At 40.4% G+C, this 19,348-nt stretch overlaps 1 protein-coding gene across 4 annotated transcripts in view; it reads right to left on the reverse strand.

The window, feature by feature from the left end:
* FMN1 (formin 1) overlaps positions 1-19,348 on the reverse strand; it is a 340,681-nt gene that overhangs the window by 81,658 nt on the left and 239,675 nt on the right. For all 4 annotated transcript variants that reach the window (XM_070503784.1, XM_070503796.1, XM_070503780.1 and 1 more), the window contains one exon: positions 176-268. In XM_070503784.1, the coding sequence (XP_070359885.1) occupies positions 176-268 (93 nt within the window). The remainder of the gene's footprint in view (positions 1-175; positions 269-19,348) is intronic.

Raw genomic sequence — 19,348 nt, forward strand, 5'->3', positions numbered from 1 at the left:
ATAAAAGTTACAGGACAAATCCCTCTACATTGAGTATGTAACTGTCATGAGAAGACTGACTCATGGAATCACTGGGGCTGCCAGTGGTCAGCAGGATGCAAGGGGTAGTGGGCCTCAGACAAAGATTTGTGATGTTTCAGAGTGTCATGTACGCACAGCTGACACAACCTCCTACCTTTCTGGAAGAACTCTTCTAGTTTGTCCTTGAAAGGCTGGAGATACTCCTTTGGCGACTCCTTGCACACCATCGCCATCTGTTTCTCACTTGCTGTGAAGAGAAGTTTGGAATTAGATTTCCTCAAGAACGAGTATTTGCTGAGCTTGTGCTCTGTGCTATGCTCTTGGGTATTAATTGTGCAAAATCCTTATCAGTCGCTGTTCATCCAAATTCCAGGGAAAAAGCAAAAAAAGAAACAAAACAAACAAACAAAAATAGCTCACTCCACACCTTTCTTCAGGAACAAAGAAATGCATTACCTTCAACTTTCCTCTTAGAGATGCAGAAAAAGCTCTGACTTGGGGCAGGTAAAGTACAGTGCTTTGGGTCTCTCGAAAATAAATAAAACTACTGAAGGACTAGTCCCAAGGAATGAAGGGCCCCGACCCTTTCCATATTCACACTCTAAAAGTAGAGCTTGAAATAGACTTTTCAGAAATTCCCAGGCACCCAAGTTGCCCGAATTACCAAATTGGTGATTCCTTAGGGTGACACCCACATCTCAGCCTGAGAATTCAACCCAGGTTAGGGAGGACCACATCTCTCTTCACATTTCCTATTCACCAACCCTTTCTATTAATATTCCACTAACACATGTGAAATCGTTTCACATGTGAATTTCTGGAATTCATAACAGATTGCTTTTTTGAAAATCAAGCCCCTTCAAATTAGACAGTTCTGATTTGGTGTTATGGAAATCACAGTAACTCATAGTTCACCACGACAAAAGGCAGCTAACACAGGCAAGAAGCATTTTCCCAAGGTTTCTAGATGTCTGTGCCAGTGGCAAAGATGCACTGGGGAAAGGAGGTCTTTATTTCTCCAAAACTAGGGCTGAGTCATGATGACTTTTGTTTGCTGACCATGGCCAGAAATTACTGACATATCCTTGTCCAAGAGACTGTTATTAAAGCATTGGATTTTCACCATAAAGAAATAATGCCACCTGGTTCAAAAAATAGAGAACACATACTCCAGATCTTGGAGGAGTTTACAGAGCACGAAGGTAAGGCATTTTGGAAGAAGAGAGTTAAAAAGGAGGCCTTTATTTACGTTGGAAAATTTGTATCCAATAATTCAATGTTTTCAAAACCAGCATCCCAGAATGTTTACTATGTAGGCAAAGCAACAAGCATGCCAGCAGAGCAAATACCAAAAAGGCCACTCAAGCATCCTCCAAAATTAGTTACTTGACACTTTTCTCTTGCAATGTTGCTAACTAGATCACTGAAATCCTGGACAACTGGGGGGGATATAAGATTGTGCTGAGGGGGAAAGGTGCAAAAGAAGGTAAAACTACTAATGGGTGCTCATTGCTAATTCAGTTAAATTCAAACTCCTAGGTCTGGGATTTAAGGTCCTTTCCAGTATGGTACCATTCTACCTTTCAGCTCTGTTTCCCACCATACAGTCAATGTGCTGCTGAATGACAGGGATACATTCTGAGAAATGCATCCTTAGGTGATTTCATCGTTGTGCCAACCCCATAGAGTGTACTTACACAAACCTAGATGGTACAGCCTACTGCACACCTATGTTATAGGGCACTAATCTTATGGGACCACTGTTATATATGTGGTCTATCAGTGACTGAAACATCCTTATGTGACGCATGATTGTATTTCACCAACCAAACCAAAATTATGCAATGTTTCTAGATTATGTCAACCAACATTCCCAGTTCCACGTCTTCATTCATGTGGTTCTCTACTCATTCTCCTCTCATCCCATACATACTTTCCATTGTATTTGACAAAGTCCTGTTCATCCTAAAAAGTTTCCCTGCATTGCTGCCATCACCATAAAGTCCTTTGCAATCCAAAGCTTTTGCATCCTTCAAACATCAACAGTACCTTCTGTTTAGCGTTTATGTTTTACCTTTAATTATCTTTATTTGTGTACTTATATAAATCCCTGAGAAGTCATCATGCAGGTTTCATTTGCTTGTCCCCAGACATCTCCAGAGAGCTCCATGCATATCTGGCCAACGCTTCTGATTTCCTCACCTTAACTAGATTCTCATGTGGAAGAAGGTTGAAAAAAGTTAGCATTGTTGACCCAGACTCACAGTAGGCTTTCCAGGAGTACAGTGTTACCTCCTCGTCCCTTCCCTCTTCCCTCCCTTTCCAGAAAAGGTACATCAGGGGTTCCAGTCTCTTCACTCTGCACACATTATGACTTCCCAAGCTGATCTGAAAGAGCTCAATGTCTCCTAAAATCCCCTCAAAACAACCACCACTTCATGCTCTAAGGCAGAAACAGGGTAGCAAAGATAATCTTCCTGATTGGGTAGCTCTCAGGCTAGGCCTAGAAGCAGGACATTGATCAAAAACACTCTGAAAGATATTTGCTTTCAAAAATGGGCATTTTTCAATGAATTTTCATGGCCACATAAACTTTTATGCTGATATCCAGCTATGATGCTGAGAACACAGGTAGCCTTATTTAAAAAAAAAAAAAAAAGCTAGACTTTCTCACAATATAAATTGAGAGAGTCCTTTAAATTCTCTAACTAGGCCTCTATCACATTCAAATTCCAACAATTCCATTTTTAGAGAACTATTTTTCATGAATACAAATAATACATGGTGAGACATGTCAGCACTTTGCCAATAGGACATAACTGAAGCCAGGACAGCGACTTCTTCAAGGTTACTTCTCCCTGGCCAAAGTGAAGACAAAAGCAGAGCTTCTTTCCCAATTAGAAAAGCAAAACCTCCCCTTTTGCCTAAATTAAGAGTTGATCATTGCTGTCCTGCCTTTGTCCTGGCTATGGTGTCAGAGCCCACGGGGTCCATCAAACCGCTCAGATTTGATGAGGCCATATAGTGCTTTGTAAAGGGCTTGTGCTTGCATTGAGACCTACCTGGGGTCAGTTGGGTTGTGGCTTTTCTCATCTGCAAAATGGGGACCCCCTCCCATAGGCATGATATGATAATTAAGTGAGATAATGCCTGCAAAGTGGTTTGCAGAATGCCTAACACCAGGCAAGCGGCCCCATACTTATTATTTGTTATTTTTATGGTTTAGTACAATTGGTCAGGAAACATGTCACAGCCACAACAGCAAGAGGGTCACGGCTACAGATTACCGGCTACAAATGCTGCACACCATATTTACCGAAGCATGCTCCAGTGCAAATCTCCTGTTTAGCACATAGTGACAATGATTTTTGTTCCCTTGCTGAAGTTCCACCACCTGCTATGAGAATTCACTGAAGAAACTCCTGGGAAAGATGAAGCAAAAGGTGAAACAAGTGCCTGAGGCCTCTGAGCCTCCCGGTTTTGAAATTAGAAACTGAAACCAGCGCAAAGGAGAGCAGCTCCCCTGCTGTGCTTGGAGGTCCTCTCTGCACCCCAACGGGCCCAGCCTCCCACATGGCCTCTTAGAATTAAACTTCTCCACACGATCAAAGCAGACAGCTGCCCTCCAACTGGCTGAGCACAGTCGTGCGTTCCAGTGGCCAGGCAGCTTGCCTACTCCAACTTATTAACTTGGCTTATCTGAGGTGCTTTCCAGCAGACAAATGGGAGCACTGAAGACTAATTAATGATGACACTGGAGACCGGCAGTGCATAAAGGAGAGAGGTCACTGACAAATCCACAAATGTCGTTTATTGCCCAACCAGAAGAGGTGTATACAATACTGATAGACCACCAAGGTTGCCTCAGACACAGGCTGTGCCGGGAGTTCCAATGTTAAAAGCCAAAGTCACCCCAGGTTCTCTTTCTCTCTTTCCTTTTAGTCTCTATTGAATTTTTGACAGAATTAAAAATATAACAAGTCCTGAAGTTAGCCACTGATAAGTGATCACTGTGAGAGAAAGAGGGATTAAATATTGAAAAGCAATACTTAATGAAATAATAGAGACAGCAAATTGAGAGTATTCTCATTTACAAGTTAAGCGCTTGTGAAACATGTACTAAAAGGAAAGATATGGCTTTGAATATTTTAAGATTTCAGGTATTACACTGTTAAGTTCATGGGTGGTTGTCTGATTTTTGTTTTTGACCCCTAAGAACAAGGAATAAAGTTTATTGAGCCACTTAAAAAGCATGGGTAGGTGTGAGGGCTATAGAGGCAAGGTCCACATATAATTCATCAAAATCTAATACATGTTTAATCTCTTTAACAGATCAAATGTACATCAGCATTTTTAAGGAAAATATGGAGCACATCTCTTTATGAGTTGAAGTACCTATGGGCTTAATAATGAAGTGAGAATACATTTTTAGGGGAGAGGAGAGATTTACCTAGGTTTTGTTTTTTTTAAATCTGAAACTCTCTCTTCTCTCCTCCCCGCTCACCTAATTCCTACCCTATCCCTCCATGGTTCTGTGTCAGTTCTCTCTCTTCATTTTTACAAGAGCTCTGTTCTCTCCACAGGCTCTATGCTCAAAGGACCGTTACAGACAATTGTTGCAGCAACATATAATTGTTAGTCTAAAGTTAATTTTTATATTATATCAATGGGATTTAAGTGAGAGATCCAACTTTGGGTCAGATTACAAAGGGCATAGAATGCTGTGTTAAGGAGATTATCCTAAAAGAATTCATTCAATAAATACATCAATTCACCAAGTATCCATTGTGTGCCAACTATGTGCCACAAATTGTACTCAGTACTGAGGATACATCACTGAGAAAAATAGACTAAAATCTCTGCCCTCAGACATTGCAGGGAACAGGTCACCAATAAAAATTACTTAATGGGTATGGGACATAGTAATTATGGTTTCTAGTAATTTGAACTACATGAAAACATGTGAATTATTTTCTTTCATATTAACATACTGTATTTCAACATCTCTTCTTAGTAATGGCAGAACAGTGTGTCCTTCCTAGACCTTTTCACATCAAACGACATATAAACATACACACACACAGCTTTAAGTTTCTACCCCAAAACACTTTTATCAAAATAAACTTAAAAACAAAGTCAGAAATCAAAATTGCAATATCGCACAACAAATCTACACCACGTTTTTTCACGGTATTGGCCTTGAACTAAGTGATTAGGAAATTACAGTAAATACAATGTATTAAAATAGCAAAATAGAAATAGCTTTCAGCTAGCTGCAATTCAGGTACTTCTATGGAGGGGGAAAATCACACTTAAAAGTAGTAAAATGTGATGATTGTTTTTATTTGCTTATTAAAGGTTGGCACAAATGAGAACGTACTTTTTGTGGCTATTTTCTGTATATTCTTTTTGTAAAAAAAGGGTACACACAGGAAGATTTCAATCAAAAACAAACGACAAAAGCTTGAAATAAAATGTGCCTGTTTCATGTCCTTGAGCTCAGATGCTAAATATGGGGGGCATTTATGGCTTAGTATGTTGGAGTGGCAAGTTGGTGTTAGAGGAAATTCTGGGATGGGGGTAGGCAAATAGAAAATCTATTCTAGAAGAGATCTACATAGATTAGATTTCAAAGAGAACTACTAGACTCATTTTCTGCTAAATAGTTCCCAAAGCCCAAATTTCTGGGTTTGAATCAGTTCAACTGTGCATTAATGACCCTTGTGTGGACAACCTATATGTAATCAAAGGTGTTTTGTTGCTTTACCCTTGGTTTGGGATTCAGTTGATGTAATTATCATGCCCCAAATCATTCCTCCTAGTGACTCTACTTGTCCAAAGGCAAAAGTTTGTATTCAAGGTGGTCAAAAAGTTGAATGGGCGACTGTGTATTAGGAGTGAAAATACAGGCCTTGGAAACACGGTACCATGGTCAGAATGTGACTTCAGAATAATGTAGGTGCATAGATGTCCCAGCGTTCATATCTGTCATGAATGGTATCTATGCCTCAAAAGCCAACGAGACCATTATGCTAAGTGAAAGCAGCCAGTTGCAATGGACCACATATTGTATGATTTCATTTATATAAAATGTTCAGAACAGGCAAATCTAGAGATAGAAAGCAGAGTAGTGGCTGCCAAGGGCTGGGAGAAGGAAAGATGGAAAGACCAGGGAGTGATGGCTAAAGGGTACGAGGTTCCTTTTGGGGTAGTGAAAATTTTCTAAAATTGATTGTGGTAATGATTGCACAACTCTATGAATATACCAAAAATTATTGGATTGTACATTTTGAATAGGTAAATTATATAGAATGTGATTATATCTCAATAAAGCTGTTTAAAAAAAAAGCTAATTAGAAACTCTGAGACTCAAACCAGAACTATAATGAACAGATATATGAAGAACGTCCTAATTGTGCTTCTTTTATAAGGTAGAGTGATTTTTCAAATCTTAGTTGCAACTATGTCTTCATTGTAACTGTTGTATATTTATTAAACCATAGATCTGAAGTGGAAAATAAGTTTGGAATACACGTGCACTTGAGAAATCAAACACAATAGTCTTCAACAGGTACCAATAAATGTTATCAAAATAAAAAGCTATTAAATAATTGGACTTAAGATAAATACAAACAAGACACTCAAGGAATTTTCTAACTTTAAAAAAATTAAAACAAGAGCTTTGGTTTATTCTTAGTTGTGGTATATAGCTATGTATATGAATATATCTATAATATATACCTATATATCAACAATCAATATATTAGATAAATTTCCCCTTTGAACTATTCTTGAAGATACATTTATTTATTCCTAGTTTTCCATTCTCTCTATTGGCTGGGAAAGTTATTTAATACACCTCTCTTATAAAATCTCAAGAAGACCAAGTGACATGTACATGAAAAAGTCTTTTGTACATAGAACAGTAAAATGTTATCCAAAATATTCTTTATCCATTTAAATATTCAAGCAGTGCCAAGCCCGGCTAGATAACATATCGTACACAGCTTTATTCTTTTTGCTTCTAAGAACAGCGAAACAACCCCACAAACTTTTTGAATAAGCTGACATTCCAAATATTTATGTGTTTAGTAAACAAGAAATCGTTGTGTTATAAATAGGCTAATCCCTTTCACAGCCACATGGCCTTTAAAAACTTGCCCAGTGGCCAGACTGGTGATGCAGCCGTAAGTTCGCATGTTCCCAGTTCACCGGTTTGGATCCTGGGTGTGGACCTACGCACTGCTTATCAGGCCACTCTGTGGCAGGTGTCCCACATATAAAATAGAGGAAGATGGGCAGGGATGTTAGCTCAGGGCTAATCTTCCTCAAAAAAAAAAAAGATTAAAAAAAATTTGCCCATACTCACTTTTTCTATTTCTCACTCACCACTCACTCCTAGACCCATTGAATTTACCTCACCCCCATTATGACACTGAAAAAAATACTCTAAAGTCACCAATGAACCCATCCTACCATCAGTTCTTTTTTTAATCTCATCTTAGTTCACGGTTCCGCAGGATTCACTGTGTCCACCACTTCCCTCTTCTTGAAATATTTTGTCCCTTAGCTTCCGCGTTCTCCCTCCCTGGCTTTCCCACCTCTGACTGCTCTGTCTCCTTTGCAGCCTTTTCCTTCTATATTCAGGCATTAAATGTTGAAGTTCTTGAACGTTCCTTCTCTTCTCATGCTCTGCTCTCTCTAGAAAACCTCATCCAGGTAAACACATTTCAGTAACAATCTCTAGGATGGTGACTCCCAAGTTTCCATGTCTAGCTGATAGTTTCATCTCCAAAAGAACTCCTGAATCCATCACTTCCCACCAGACTGCTGTAGGACCTTCCTGCCTGTTCTTCCCAGAGCCAGCCTTGCCTCCTAGTGTGTTCTCCACACTGGAGTCAATGTGATCTTTAGAAAATTCACAACTGTTTACGCCTATCCCCTGCCTAAACCTGCCAGTGGCTTCCATTACTCTTAGGGATTGGCCCTTACAAGGCCCTGCATGGGCTGGCTCCTGCTGGCCTCCCCAGCCTCACCCCATTCTCCCTGCCACTCTGTGCTCTAGCCTCAATGGACCTCTCCCCAGTTCCTCAAATATGATCAGTGCCCTCCCACGATCAGGGTGTTCCTTTGTCAGTGACAGTCTCCTCTACTCTAATAACCAGGACCTAGTTAGTGGTTAGTCATCATTCTGAACTCAGTTTAAAGGTTACTTAATCAGGATTTCTTTTTGACCCTCCACTCTATGCTAACGAGGTCTCCTCTGTTACAGTCAATTAGCAATGTTTACTTCTCCTTTATAATTATACTATAAATTTCAAGATTATTTGTCTCTCCCACTAGGCAGAAACAGTGTATTTTGCATACTGTTATATCACCAGTATCTACTATAAGGCATAGTCCATAGAAGATACTCAATGAGTATTTGCTAAATAAATGAATAAACTACCAAACTGGAGGGAGGCAGTATCTTATACATATGCAGTACACATAACAGTACCTTGATAGAATTTGGTTCTAGTATATGTATACGAGTGTGTGTACACACACATACACACAGACATATACATATACACACACACATACACAGACATATACATACACAAGAAAAATCTCTCTTCAGATGCATATGTATAACACATGTAGATGGATGCAGGGGCTGAAGAAAACACGTGTAGACTGAATACCATGCCATTTTCATTCACATTCACTCATTCATTCAGATACGAGGTACACATTTTTAAAAAGTCTCAAAAGCTAGATTCAGAATTCCTAGAAAGGGAATAGTCATTATTGGAAACAAAAATCTTTGATGCATTCTTGGAGTTAAGCACCCCACCATCCCCAGATGAGGGCTTGGATGGGGGTGATCTAGCATTCTGGCTTCAGGGAAATGGGATGTTGTCTTTCATAACAAGGAAGAGTTTGGATCTCTTTCAGAAGGAGAGATGGCTACAGAGAGATAAGGGTGGCAAGAGAGGAACAACTGAATCCAAGAAGGCTGGCCTCTGGGGCATCCTCACAGCTTCAGTAAAGCCTCCTGAACTCACAGGCCTGCTGTAAGCAAGTGTGGGCTGCAAACACTGAAGAAGGGGCTGAATTTTATACTGAGTTTGGATCTAGTGCAGAACAAAGACACCTCACATGGAGGCAGAGGTGCCCCTTGAGCACTCCTCCAACCCGATTTCCTTAAAACCTTATGGACAGCTTTGTTTTTCTAGAGACGAGATTTTGAAGTACATTGTTCTTAGATCACAGGAGATGAGATGGTTTCTCGCCCTACCATGCATCCACATGAGTTCCACAAATATTCATACATTCAAAATATTTATGAAGTCTCTACACTATGCCACTGTGCTAAATGTTGGGGATAAATATTTAACCAGACCTATTGGTCTTCTCTCCTCTAAAAATGTTCATAAGAGTCTAGCAACAGAGAGAGACAAGGAAATCAACAAATTGTAAGATAGTGTGGTGTCATGGGACCCTGGGAAGGGTCCAGATCCAGATCGGGGTTGGGAGGTCATGGCCAGGGAAGGTTCTCCAAAAGAGATAACTTATGAGTTGAATTGCAAAGGTCAGGGAGGAGTTAGCCAGTCAGCCAAGGAGAATGAAGGAAGAGGGAAGTAGCTTCAGAAAGAGGAACTGTGAGGAGTAAAAGTAAAGCATCATGGGAATGCATGGGTCTTTTGGGATAAGTGAAATGGTAACAGTATGACTGATTCTCAGGGACACAGACCCTCTCTCTTTCCTGGATCTCTAGCATCCTCTGTCTAGATTTTAATTCAAAGGAACTGGATTCAAGAAATGGATTAAAGGAACCAGAACCATCCTGATGAGGGAGGAGGAGGTCAGAAAGTGCCATAGAGGTAGCACGCTTATAATTTTAAATAAAGTGATCAGGAAATGTCTCACTGTGAAGACATTTGACTAGAGACCTGACCAGAGTAAGGGAGGGAACCCTGAGCAAGTTTGAGGGGTAAAATCAAGAGTGTTACTGAGAACACGTTACGTTTGAGATGTCAATTAGACACTCATGTTATATATGAAAGTCAGAAGTTCAGGCTGCATGGCTGGGATAGAAATACCCACCAGGAAGTTATAGGCATAAAATTGGTATTTAAAGCCATGGAATAGATGAATTGTTAAGGAAAGAATGTAGCCAAAGAAGAGAAGGGGTTGTAGGACAAACACTGGGGAATGAAAACAATCAGGGAAGCAGGAGTGTGGAGTTACATGATCTGAGAGGAAACCATTATTGCAAGAAAGAAACAGCAGTTAGCTCCGTGAAATACTCTTGAAAGGTCAAGTACAAGACAGAGAAGTGACCACTGATTCTAGCAGCATGGAAGTCACCGGTCATCTCAAAGGTAGTTTCAGGGAGTGAGGGGTGGAGGGAGCAAGCCAAATTGGGGAGGGTAAGGTAGGTTGAGATAGATTCTATAGCCACTTGTTTAAGAAATTAAGCTAGAGAAAGAAGAGCAAAATGAGGAAAAAGCTTCCATCCAAGAGATATTTGCTAGGGCTACTCTGAACAAGAGTGGGTACCCCTTTCCCCAGAGGAATGTTGTGTAAAAATAAACTCACCAGGAATCTTGAGCCCAGGGGAATCCCATGATGCTGATTCACCTCACAGAGGGAGGCTGCCTAAGATCAAATTCACCTTAATGTCCCATGATCATGAGTATTCTCCACGAAAAAATTTAAGCAGAAGTGACAGGGCCAAGTGAGGACATGCCAACGTGCTTTAGGACTTCTGGAAAGACTTGCAAAGGTGGGCTACCAACTACAGCCTTTGCATGGAATTGTCTAAAGCACTATTGAAAGGTCCCTCCTATCAAACATCACAGCTGAGTCAGAATTTCCACTGTGATCATTATGCGGTTGTACACACAGTCTTGGTCTGCGAGACATTAGCATGAAAAATATTCATTAATCACCTACTCATGGCCAGGCCTAAATATAGACGGATTGGGAATGATTTGATTTATAGAGTGTTAAGTGATCCATCCATGATTTATTTAAAAACATCCCTTCCCATGGTCCCCACGAAAATCACCACCATTAGAAGCCTTCCCTTGAAGTAAAGATGCTAACTCTAGAAGATCTCTTTAGAAATGCATAGATATTAGTTGAAAAAGACAATATTAGCAAAGAAGAATTCATTATCACTTTAGCATAAATTTACTTCTGAGATTAGTTTGGACAGGCTAGGAATTTCAAGCAATAGACAGGAAAGTTGTGTTATAATGGAAGGAAAATGCTCATTCAGCAAGGTTCTGATCTCCAGGTACACTGCATAATGGGAAGCCTTAGGCAGGCAGCCTCAAACATGAAGCTATGAGCATCTGAAGGGGAAGAGAACTCACCTTAGGGAGAAGAGCAGCAATTCACTTCTAAACAGTACTGTGAAGGTAACACATACAAAGAAACATGCAAAACATTTACAAAACATAGTAGGAAAAAATCATTCATGATACCATGACCAGAACAGTCACCATTTAATACGTTGGTACCATTTTTTTAGTGTCTTGGCTTCTGCATCACATGCCCCCACCATAATTTTATAGAGGCTGCCTTTATATATTTTATATACTTTTATTTGATAGAGAAAGTTATGTACCTTTTTTCTTTCTATTAAGTACATCACACACACTTTCTCACATTATTTCACAAAATTCACAAGCATTCTGTTTAACAGCCATATAAAATTTCATCAAGTGGATGTACCCTAGTTCACTTAATTCCCCTGCAGGTGAAGAGTAAAGTTCTTCCTACCTTATTCCTTTAGTGAATCAGGCTTTAAGTAACATCTGAGCCCAGAATAACTTATTCTGAGTTTAAGATGACTTCTTTAGGATAGATTTGAGAAGCGGAATTACGGGTAAAATAAGAAAAACATTTTTTAGAGTTCTGGACACATAGCTGTCAAACTCCTTTTTGGTACAATACGGATTGTACCCAAATGGGAAAGATAGAGATTTTAAAAATACAATTGTGCTTTCCGTACTGCTTTGCAGAGGGTGCTGGCTACATATTAGCTAGAACTGAGCCTGTCACTGTAATTCAGGGGGTACAGTCCTTGCATTTGAAGTGATTACACTTTAGAATGGAAAACAGTGAGATGATCATCCATGCATTGAGGTACTTTATTCAAACGAGAAGAGAACTGGTGACATATAAAAGCTGATACAAAACAATCTGGGATTAACCACAGCAGAAGACTAGTTTTGAGGCCTGTCCACGAAAGCAGCTGTTTTGAAAGGCCCTACGTGTCACATTTAATTTGAATGTAAATTACACCACGGTCAATACCAGTGGAACCATCTGAAATCTAGGGGGTCTACAGACAAATTTAACACTCAGATTTTTGAAGTATACATTTCTACAATTATAAACATACATAACTTTAAGATGCTCAGGCCTGTGGATCAATAGTATCAAATAATGACCTGGCCATGGGATTACAATTCAAGCCATCTGTGGAGAGTGGATAGAACCTATGTTTTTGGGCAGCCAATTGAGTACTACTTTAAGAAGCATCTTTAGTGAAAATCCGTGGGTGAATATTAAGATGGAATCAGTAAAGACAGAGCAAAGTCCTATTGGGCAGGGGGCCTTACTCTCCTAGAAATTATACTTGAGATCAAGCAAAACATCCTACCCATTGTTCAAATCAGGAAAATGGTTTTCCTACAGGGATGCTTAACAAATACTTCCTCTGGAGCCAAAATGCTTATTGCATGGTAGTTTTTACTAAAGTTAAGTGATGGATTCCATCACACACATAAATCTTGAAGGCAGCAGGCCTGCCTCTGTGTGATTCAAGGAAATCAGCAAGTGGAAGAGGTAGCAATGCTGACCTTAGGACTTTTTCCTTCCAGCAGTGCAACAGCTGGCTACAAAGAGATCAGTGATTAAGATACATCAACCCATTAGGCAAAAGCACCCAGGACAGCTGCAAGCCTTCCACAGTTCCTCTGACCTCTAGGCCCGTGTTCCCATTCAGCCTTTACTGGTTAGTCACATTAACTGTAATTTTCGACTTTGGAAAGTGTTTACATCTAAATAAACCATGACGAAATAAAAGGGGAATGATGGACAGGCATAGGAGAAAAGAGCAAAGAAAAGGATGGAAAGTTATTTTAAAACACACAACCTAAACTGGTAGATGGATTCTGGTATCTAATCTTGGCTTTGGGAATCATTGGCAAAGCATGAAGCTGGCAACTACTACTAATCAGTTTGCCACTGTCTTCAGATTTAATGCAATATTTGGCTCAGATGTTTAAAAAAATCCCCTATTCCAGCTAAAATATTTACACAGTCCTATGTGTCTCACTTAATGCCTGTTAAGCAATCGTCTTTTAAAACTCCACAGACACTTGTAAATCTGTCGGGAGAAATGTGGCCTATAAACAAGGCTTCATATAAAGAGGGCTGCATTGTCAATTTGCTAGAAGTTGGGATTTCTTAGGACGTGTTTCAAAATGAAGTTGAAAATCAGAAATAGTTTAGAGTGGGTAACAAAGTGGCCGACAGTCTTGCTGGCAGGATGCTGTTAGTGGTACTAACGGGAAGCCTCCAGACACTGACCTTGGGTATTTAAAGCCCTGCTCTCCTGTAAACCTGTCAATGATCCTACCTCTTTGTTGAGTTATGGCCCAGGGAAAGTTACTGGTCCAACAGCCCCAGTAGTCTGCATCCCAGGGCCTGTCAGGTTAGAGAAGGTGAGATGGTGAGGTCTGTAACAGGCGGCTATTACATGGGTACGTGGGTGGGTGGGTGGGTGTGTGTGTGTGTGTGTGTGTGTGTGTGTAAGTGTTACGAAGGATGGGGGGCTCTTAGAGGAAAGGGGCAATTCTGGGCAGGGCTTATGCGAGGAAGAGAAAGACAGCTGAAATGGTGACAAATACAGTGTCCCCTGGGAGAGGCTAGGTGTAAAAGACTCTGAAATGCCCATGAAACTCCCGAACATCTTCAGCCCTGATGTTAATGAGCCTAAGCAATAAAATTTAAAGGTAAGAAAGGCCCCTCTAAGCTCCCTGCTGGCCTGGGGAGGCCTGGGAACTTGTCCCTGTCTTCAAGATGAGTCAGGGCCTTGTGAAAGGACTTGGAGTGAATCGTTCACTCATTTAATTATTCTTATTAGAGTAGCTGCCTTTTTATTTTTATTCCGTGTCACTAACTTCAACACGTCATTGATTATGATTCACACTTTTATAATAGCTTTAAGGAAGAAAAATAATACATTAAGAGTACACAGAGGTTTAAAAGCTCAGCCACTACTTAAAACAGTCAACTGTAGGGTAGGGTAGCGGGTTAGGAGGTGCGTCCTGGAGTGAAAACACAAATTAGGTGTTTGGAATGCCAAGGTCTAGTGGCGATATAAACAAGAGGTAGCAAATATTTGATTCTCTTTACAATATCATAATCAGAAAGGGCTTTGCAAACGTTTTTTGAGAATCTGCGGAACAGCTAGAGGGCAAACTCTGCCCACCTTCCCACCCCTATCAGCCTAACAGCAAGTTCAGTCACTGTTCTTAGGGACAGATCCCTGTTCCTGGCAGAAGAGGAATCAGCAGAGTAAGTAGGAATCAATTTCTCCCCTAGAAAATGAGGGTAGCACTTGTTCTTGTAAGATGTTTATAGATGACTTGATATTTCAGCGAGTTTATTTAAAATGCGCAGCTAACTCAGTGCTTCGAATAAATATTTGCTGAACAAATAAACTGATGGAAAGGGTCAAACAAGGTCCTCCCCATACTCTGGAGATTTTTTTTTTTTTTTGGATACCTGGAGATTTGATGGTGTTTTTAAAGGCCATCAAAATAGTCAAGAAAAACAATTTAAAAACAGTCAAACTAGCAGTTTTAGTACATTAGCCATTCTAGGTTTTCCTTGAGCTTTCCTCTTTCTGTAAGTGGTGGCACAGGGAAAGTTACTGGTCTAACAATGCCTAGGTGTCTATGCTGAGTTGAACATACTGCCTTCTCTCTCTGTACCCGATAATTCTTTGACAACTATATCAAGTTCTCAATCTGTATGATCAAAAACAAATGGCCCTTAATGGCTAAGGGTTTCATGGACCACAGCCTGATGAATGTGTCTCGTTCTACTCCTCACAAGAACCCTATGAGCTTGGGCCTGCATTACCCCTACATTACCCCTATTTTTAGGTAATGAGTGACATCACACAGATACTAAGTAGCTGAGTCAGAATCTAAACTCAGGATGTCGGACCCACTGGCCTTGTGCTATTCTGTCTCCTACCCTAACCAACTACAGGTAAGTGCCAGAAACAATGTGGAGTACCTATAAAAGTGCTCTGCAAAAGATAAGGAGCAAGGTGCTGAAAGCTAAAAATCAGCAAGTGCCCCAACTGGGCCTCTTTCATTTTAAATGGGGAGACAGAAGGCCAGGGGAGGTTAGTGGCACAGAGGACCTGAACCAGGGCTGCTGATTCCTGGGTAGGTCACTGATCTTTCCATGAGTACCTCAAAAGTAGAGTCACAGTCCACAACCTCTATCCATTTATGAGCCCCGTGGAGGCCAAAAAATCTGGGAGAGAGAGGACGCTGGCAAAAACTCCAACCCCCTTGACTGGGGCTAAAGAGGTCTCCTTCTAACTTCACTCATTGGGTTGTCTGACATGAAAAGAATCCATTTATGAATTGTGAATCCTCCACAGAGGCCAAGATACACAATTTACTTGGGCAAGAAAATATTTTGATATTCACAAAACCACCCACAAATCTATTCCTGTGAAGAGAATGTTTTGACCCAACACAAGTTTATGGTAATGTAGCTTTCGTGCTGGCTTGGCAACCAAAAGACCCAAGCTCTGTGCCTGGCTGCGTGATCCCAGCCATGTCACTTCCTATCTTGGAGACCCATTTTCTCAGTTACATATGCCTGCCCTATCCACTTCAAAGGATGAAGCTCAATACACTGGTAAGTCATCACCATTATAACTAGGTTAACACCTTTGTCTTTTTTTGAATGGAAAATAGAAAAGACATTCTTGCCAACGGACTTGCCAGACTAAAGCTACATTCCATTCGTCCTATCTGATTCCTACAGCATGCTGAAAGCTTGCACCTGGAAGGCTACTCTCTGGTTTCCCTGAGCCATTCTTCCCACCATTGAGTAGAATCCTTAATTAAGAACAGTTGTGTTGTTTCCAAACCTGTTTATGCCAATTGTTCTTTTTACTGTAATTACATACTTTAATTACGCGATGGTAAACTGTAGCAATATGACTGTGAAAAAGTACTATTTCTATAAATTTAAGTGGGAGAAGCTAAAATATTGCTGTGAAATGTGGGTGCAGGAGACCAGTGGAGACCAGGGTGAATGGACATGGGAACTCAATGCCATGTGGTACAGGGTTGGATCCTGGGACAAAAAGAGGCCATTAATGGAATAACTGGTGAAGTCCAAATAAATATTAGTGCTTAGTTAATAGAAATGCATCAGTGCCAGTTTCTTAGTTTTGACGAATATATCATAACAACATAAGATGTTAATGGGGAAAGTGGATAAGGGCTTTATGGGAATTCTGTATACTGTCTTTGCAACTTTTCTGTAAATCTAAAATTATCCCAAACTAAAAATAGAAGTTCACTTTTAAGGAAGTGTGGGCGAGACAGTTTTTATTATAAATATCTAGAAAGATTCTGTAGTGATATTTCCAAGAGCCACAACTCCATTTAAAAAATATAAAAGGTAAATCACAGGTGATCTATTATGGACGTGGAATATATAGGAAGACCCCACAAAACTCCATTCAACAGACCTATAATTCAAGAAAAGGACTCAGCCCTGCATCAACAGACAGACAAATGATGCTATACCTAACTTGTTTGAAATTAAAGGTTAAGGGAGGCAAGTATCATCTTCCATGATTCCTGATTTGGGCCAACTTTTTTCCATTAACCAACCACATTGGATAAGAGTTCTACTCTAAAAAGATTACTTCTAGATGGTATATCACTGCTAGAAGTTTTGAGACATAGATTAATTCAGGAGCACATCCTTGAGAGCCATTTAGAAAGAGAATGCCTGAGATTCAACCCTGATATAATTTTACAGTTGACTTTTATATCCTGTAAATAGTCAGAATTCCAGGGATATTTAGCTGTTCTAATTAACTAAGTCTAGGGAAGAACTTAATAGCCTTACCGAATAAGGAGAACTGTAGATTTCTCTGAAATAGCACAGTAATAATCATCATCTTAGAAACTCAGAGTTGGACCGTACTTTCAAAATCATCTGGTACAACTACCCTTTCCAGTGGTACCTATCCTCCCATCTCCCACAACACAGTCTTCCCATCAGAAGTGGGAGAGGGACCCATTATCTCTGAAGGCCATCAGTTCTCTCTTTGGACAGCTCTAAAATCTGTCTCCCTGAAGCTTCTACCTTTTTATGCTCATTTGACATCTTTGCCCATAAGTAAATCATCTAATTTCTCTCTAAAGCAAGGTCAGCAATTATCTGAAGTAAGTTGAGTCTTTTCTACCATTTATTCTTTCACTCATTCATTCGCCCACTCAACAAACATTGGTTGACAACAACAATGTGGCAGGTACTGACCGATGCAGTAGATATAAACGCTAAGAAGGTCGTTAGGTCCCTGCCTTTGTGGAGGAGAGGGGAGATTTACAAAGGAACAAGTAGAAAATAACAGCAATGTCAAAATTGGGGGCTGTAATAGAGTGACTATTCAGAGTGGCTATAGTTGGGTGGTCAGAGAAGGCTCACGGTATGGAACTATCTGGAAGGGCATCCCAGGCAGAGGGAATACCTGCTGCAAAAGTCCTAAAGCAGAAACAAGCTCATTGGGTGGGAACACAAAGGCGACCTGTGAGGCTGGAGGTTAGCAGGCAGGAGGGGTTGGGGTGGCGTAAGAAGAGACAGGAAAGGAGAAGTGGTCAAATCATGTGGAAACTTGTAAGGCATGGCTACAGGTTCTGAGGCTGGATTTTATTTTGAGAGCAATGAACACGAGACAACAAAGTGGCCTGATCCGCCCAGTGTGCAGAGACTGGATTAAAAGGAGGGCAAAAGAGGAAGCAGGGAACCCTGTTAGGAATCTGTTGTGGCCCAGGTGAGAGAGGTAGTGGTTGGGACTGGAAATGTGATGTGGATAGTATGGAGAACAATAAGCTGATTCAAGGCATTTTCTGAAGCAGCAGTCAACAGGATTTGCTCATGGACTAGATGTTGGGTATGAGGGCACAAAGGGAATCAAGGATAAGTACTGTATATTTTGATTATACTCTGCAAAGGGATTTCCTTCATATGATCCTGGTTAATCCTCTCAATCAATCAGTGAGGCGGACAGTGCCCCCCTCCTGCCCTCTGCTTTTTATACAAGGATACTGAGATGAGATGTGAAGGGATGAAATGACCAGTCAAGGGTTACACAGCTTGTAAAGCAAGGATTTGAATTCAGGACTTGTGACACAGACTTTTCCATGATAGTAGCTTTTGTTTCAATATTTTATGCTTCTTGTGAAAAAAAAAACAAACCCAAACAAAGTAAATTCTATTGTAGAAATAGAGTGAAAACTGAGAAGAGGAAACCAGACACCATAACTCATCCTGCCCACCTAGAGATGTCACAATCATGGCTTCAAAGGAAAACACAAACTTCTTCCATTAATTAAACAGATGAATCAAGTTTCAGTTTCCGTATCCTCTCGCCTTTCTGTACAACTTGTCTTTGAAGGCATTCCATTTGGGAAATGCGTGACCTTTACCCACCACGCTGCACTTAATTGAATGCTTTGCATCAAAAGTCACCACGCTGATCAACGTTTTACACCCACTGCCTTTCTGAAATACTTAGCCCAGTTCCTTACGTCTGTTTTGTTCAAATCATTTTACAAAAATAAATCATATCAAAGTCTTTCTTTTATTATTTCTAAATCTTTGCTTGCAAAACTAAATATTTTTAACACCATGGCAACACAGTCAGGACTCTGGCTAATGTATCCAGTCTTGTACCAGAGTTCAGACTCAGCAAACTACTGTTGTGGACAAATGGGCTAGGAAGGAAGAAAGGACTAATAAATCAGGCAGGTCAATAATCATTCAAGTCACATCTTCTGGAGTGTCCTAAAAGGGGATAAATTAGCCAGGCTTGTCCTAATGGACCAATTCCCCCTTCTCCCTTCTAGAACACACCAATATGTATTAAGCAAACTGCATGGCTTCTGAATGAATTTAAATGATACCTCCCACACCTTCCCAAGCACTTCTCATACATCTGCCCATCTGACCCTTCCAAGATCACTCTGAGTTGGGCAGGGTAAGATGA

This window comes from Equus asinus, chromosome 2 (assembly GCF_041296235.1).
Source record: "Equus asinus isolate D_3611 breed Donkey chromosome 2, EquAss-T2T_v2, whole genome shotgun sequence".
NCBI classification, from domain to species: domain Eukaryota; kingdom Metazoa; phylum Chordata; class Mammalia; order Perissodactyla; family Equidae; genus Equus; species Equus asinus.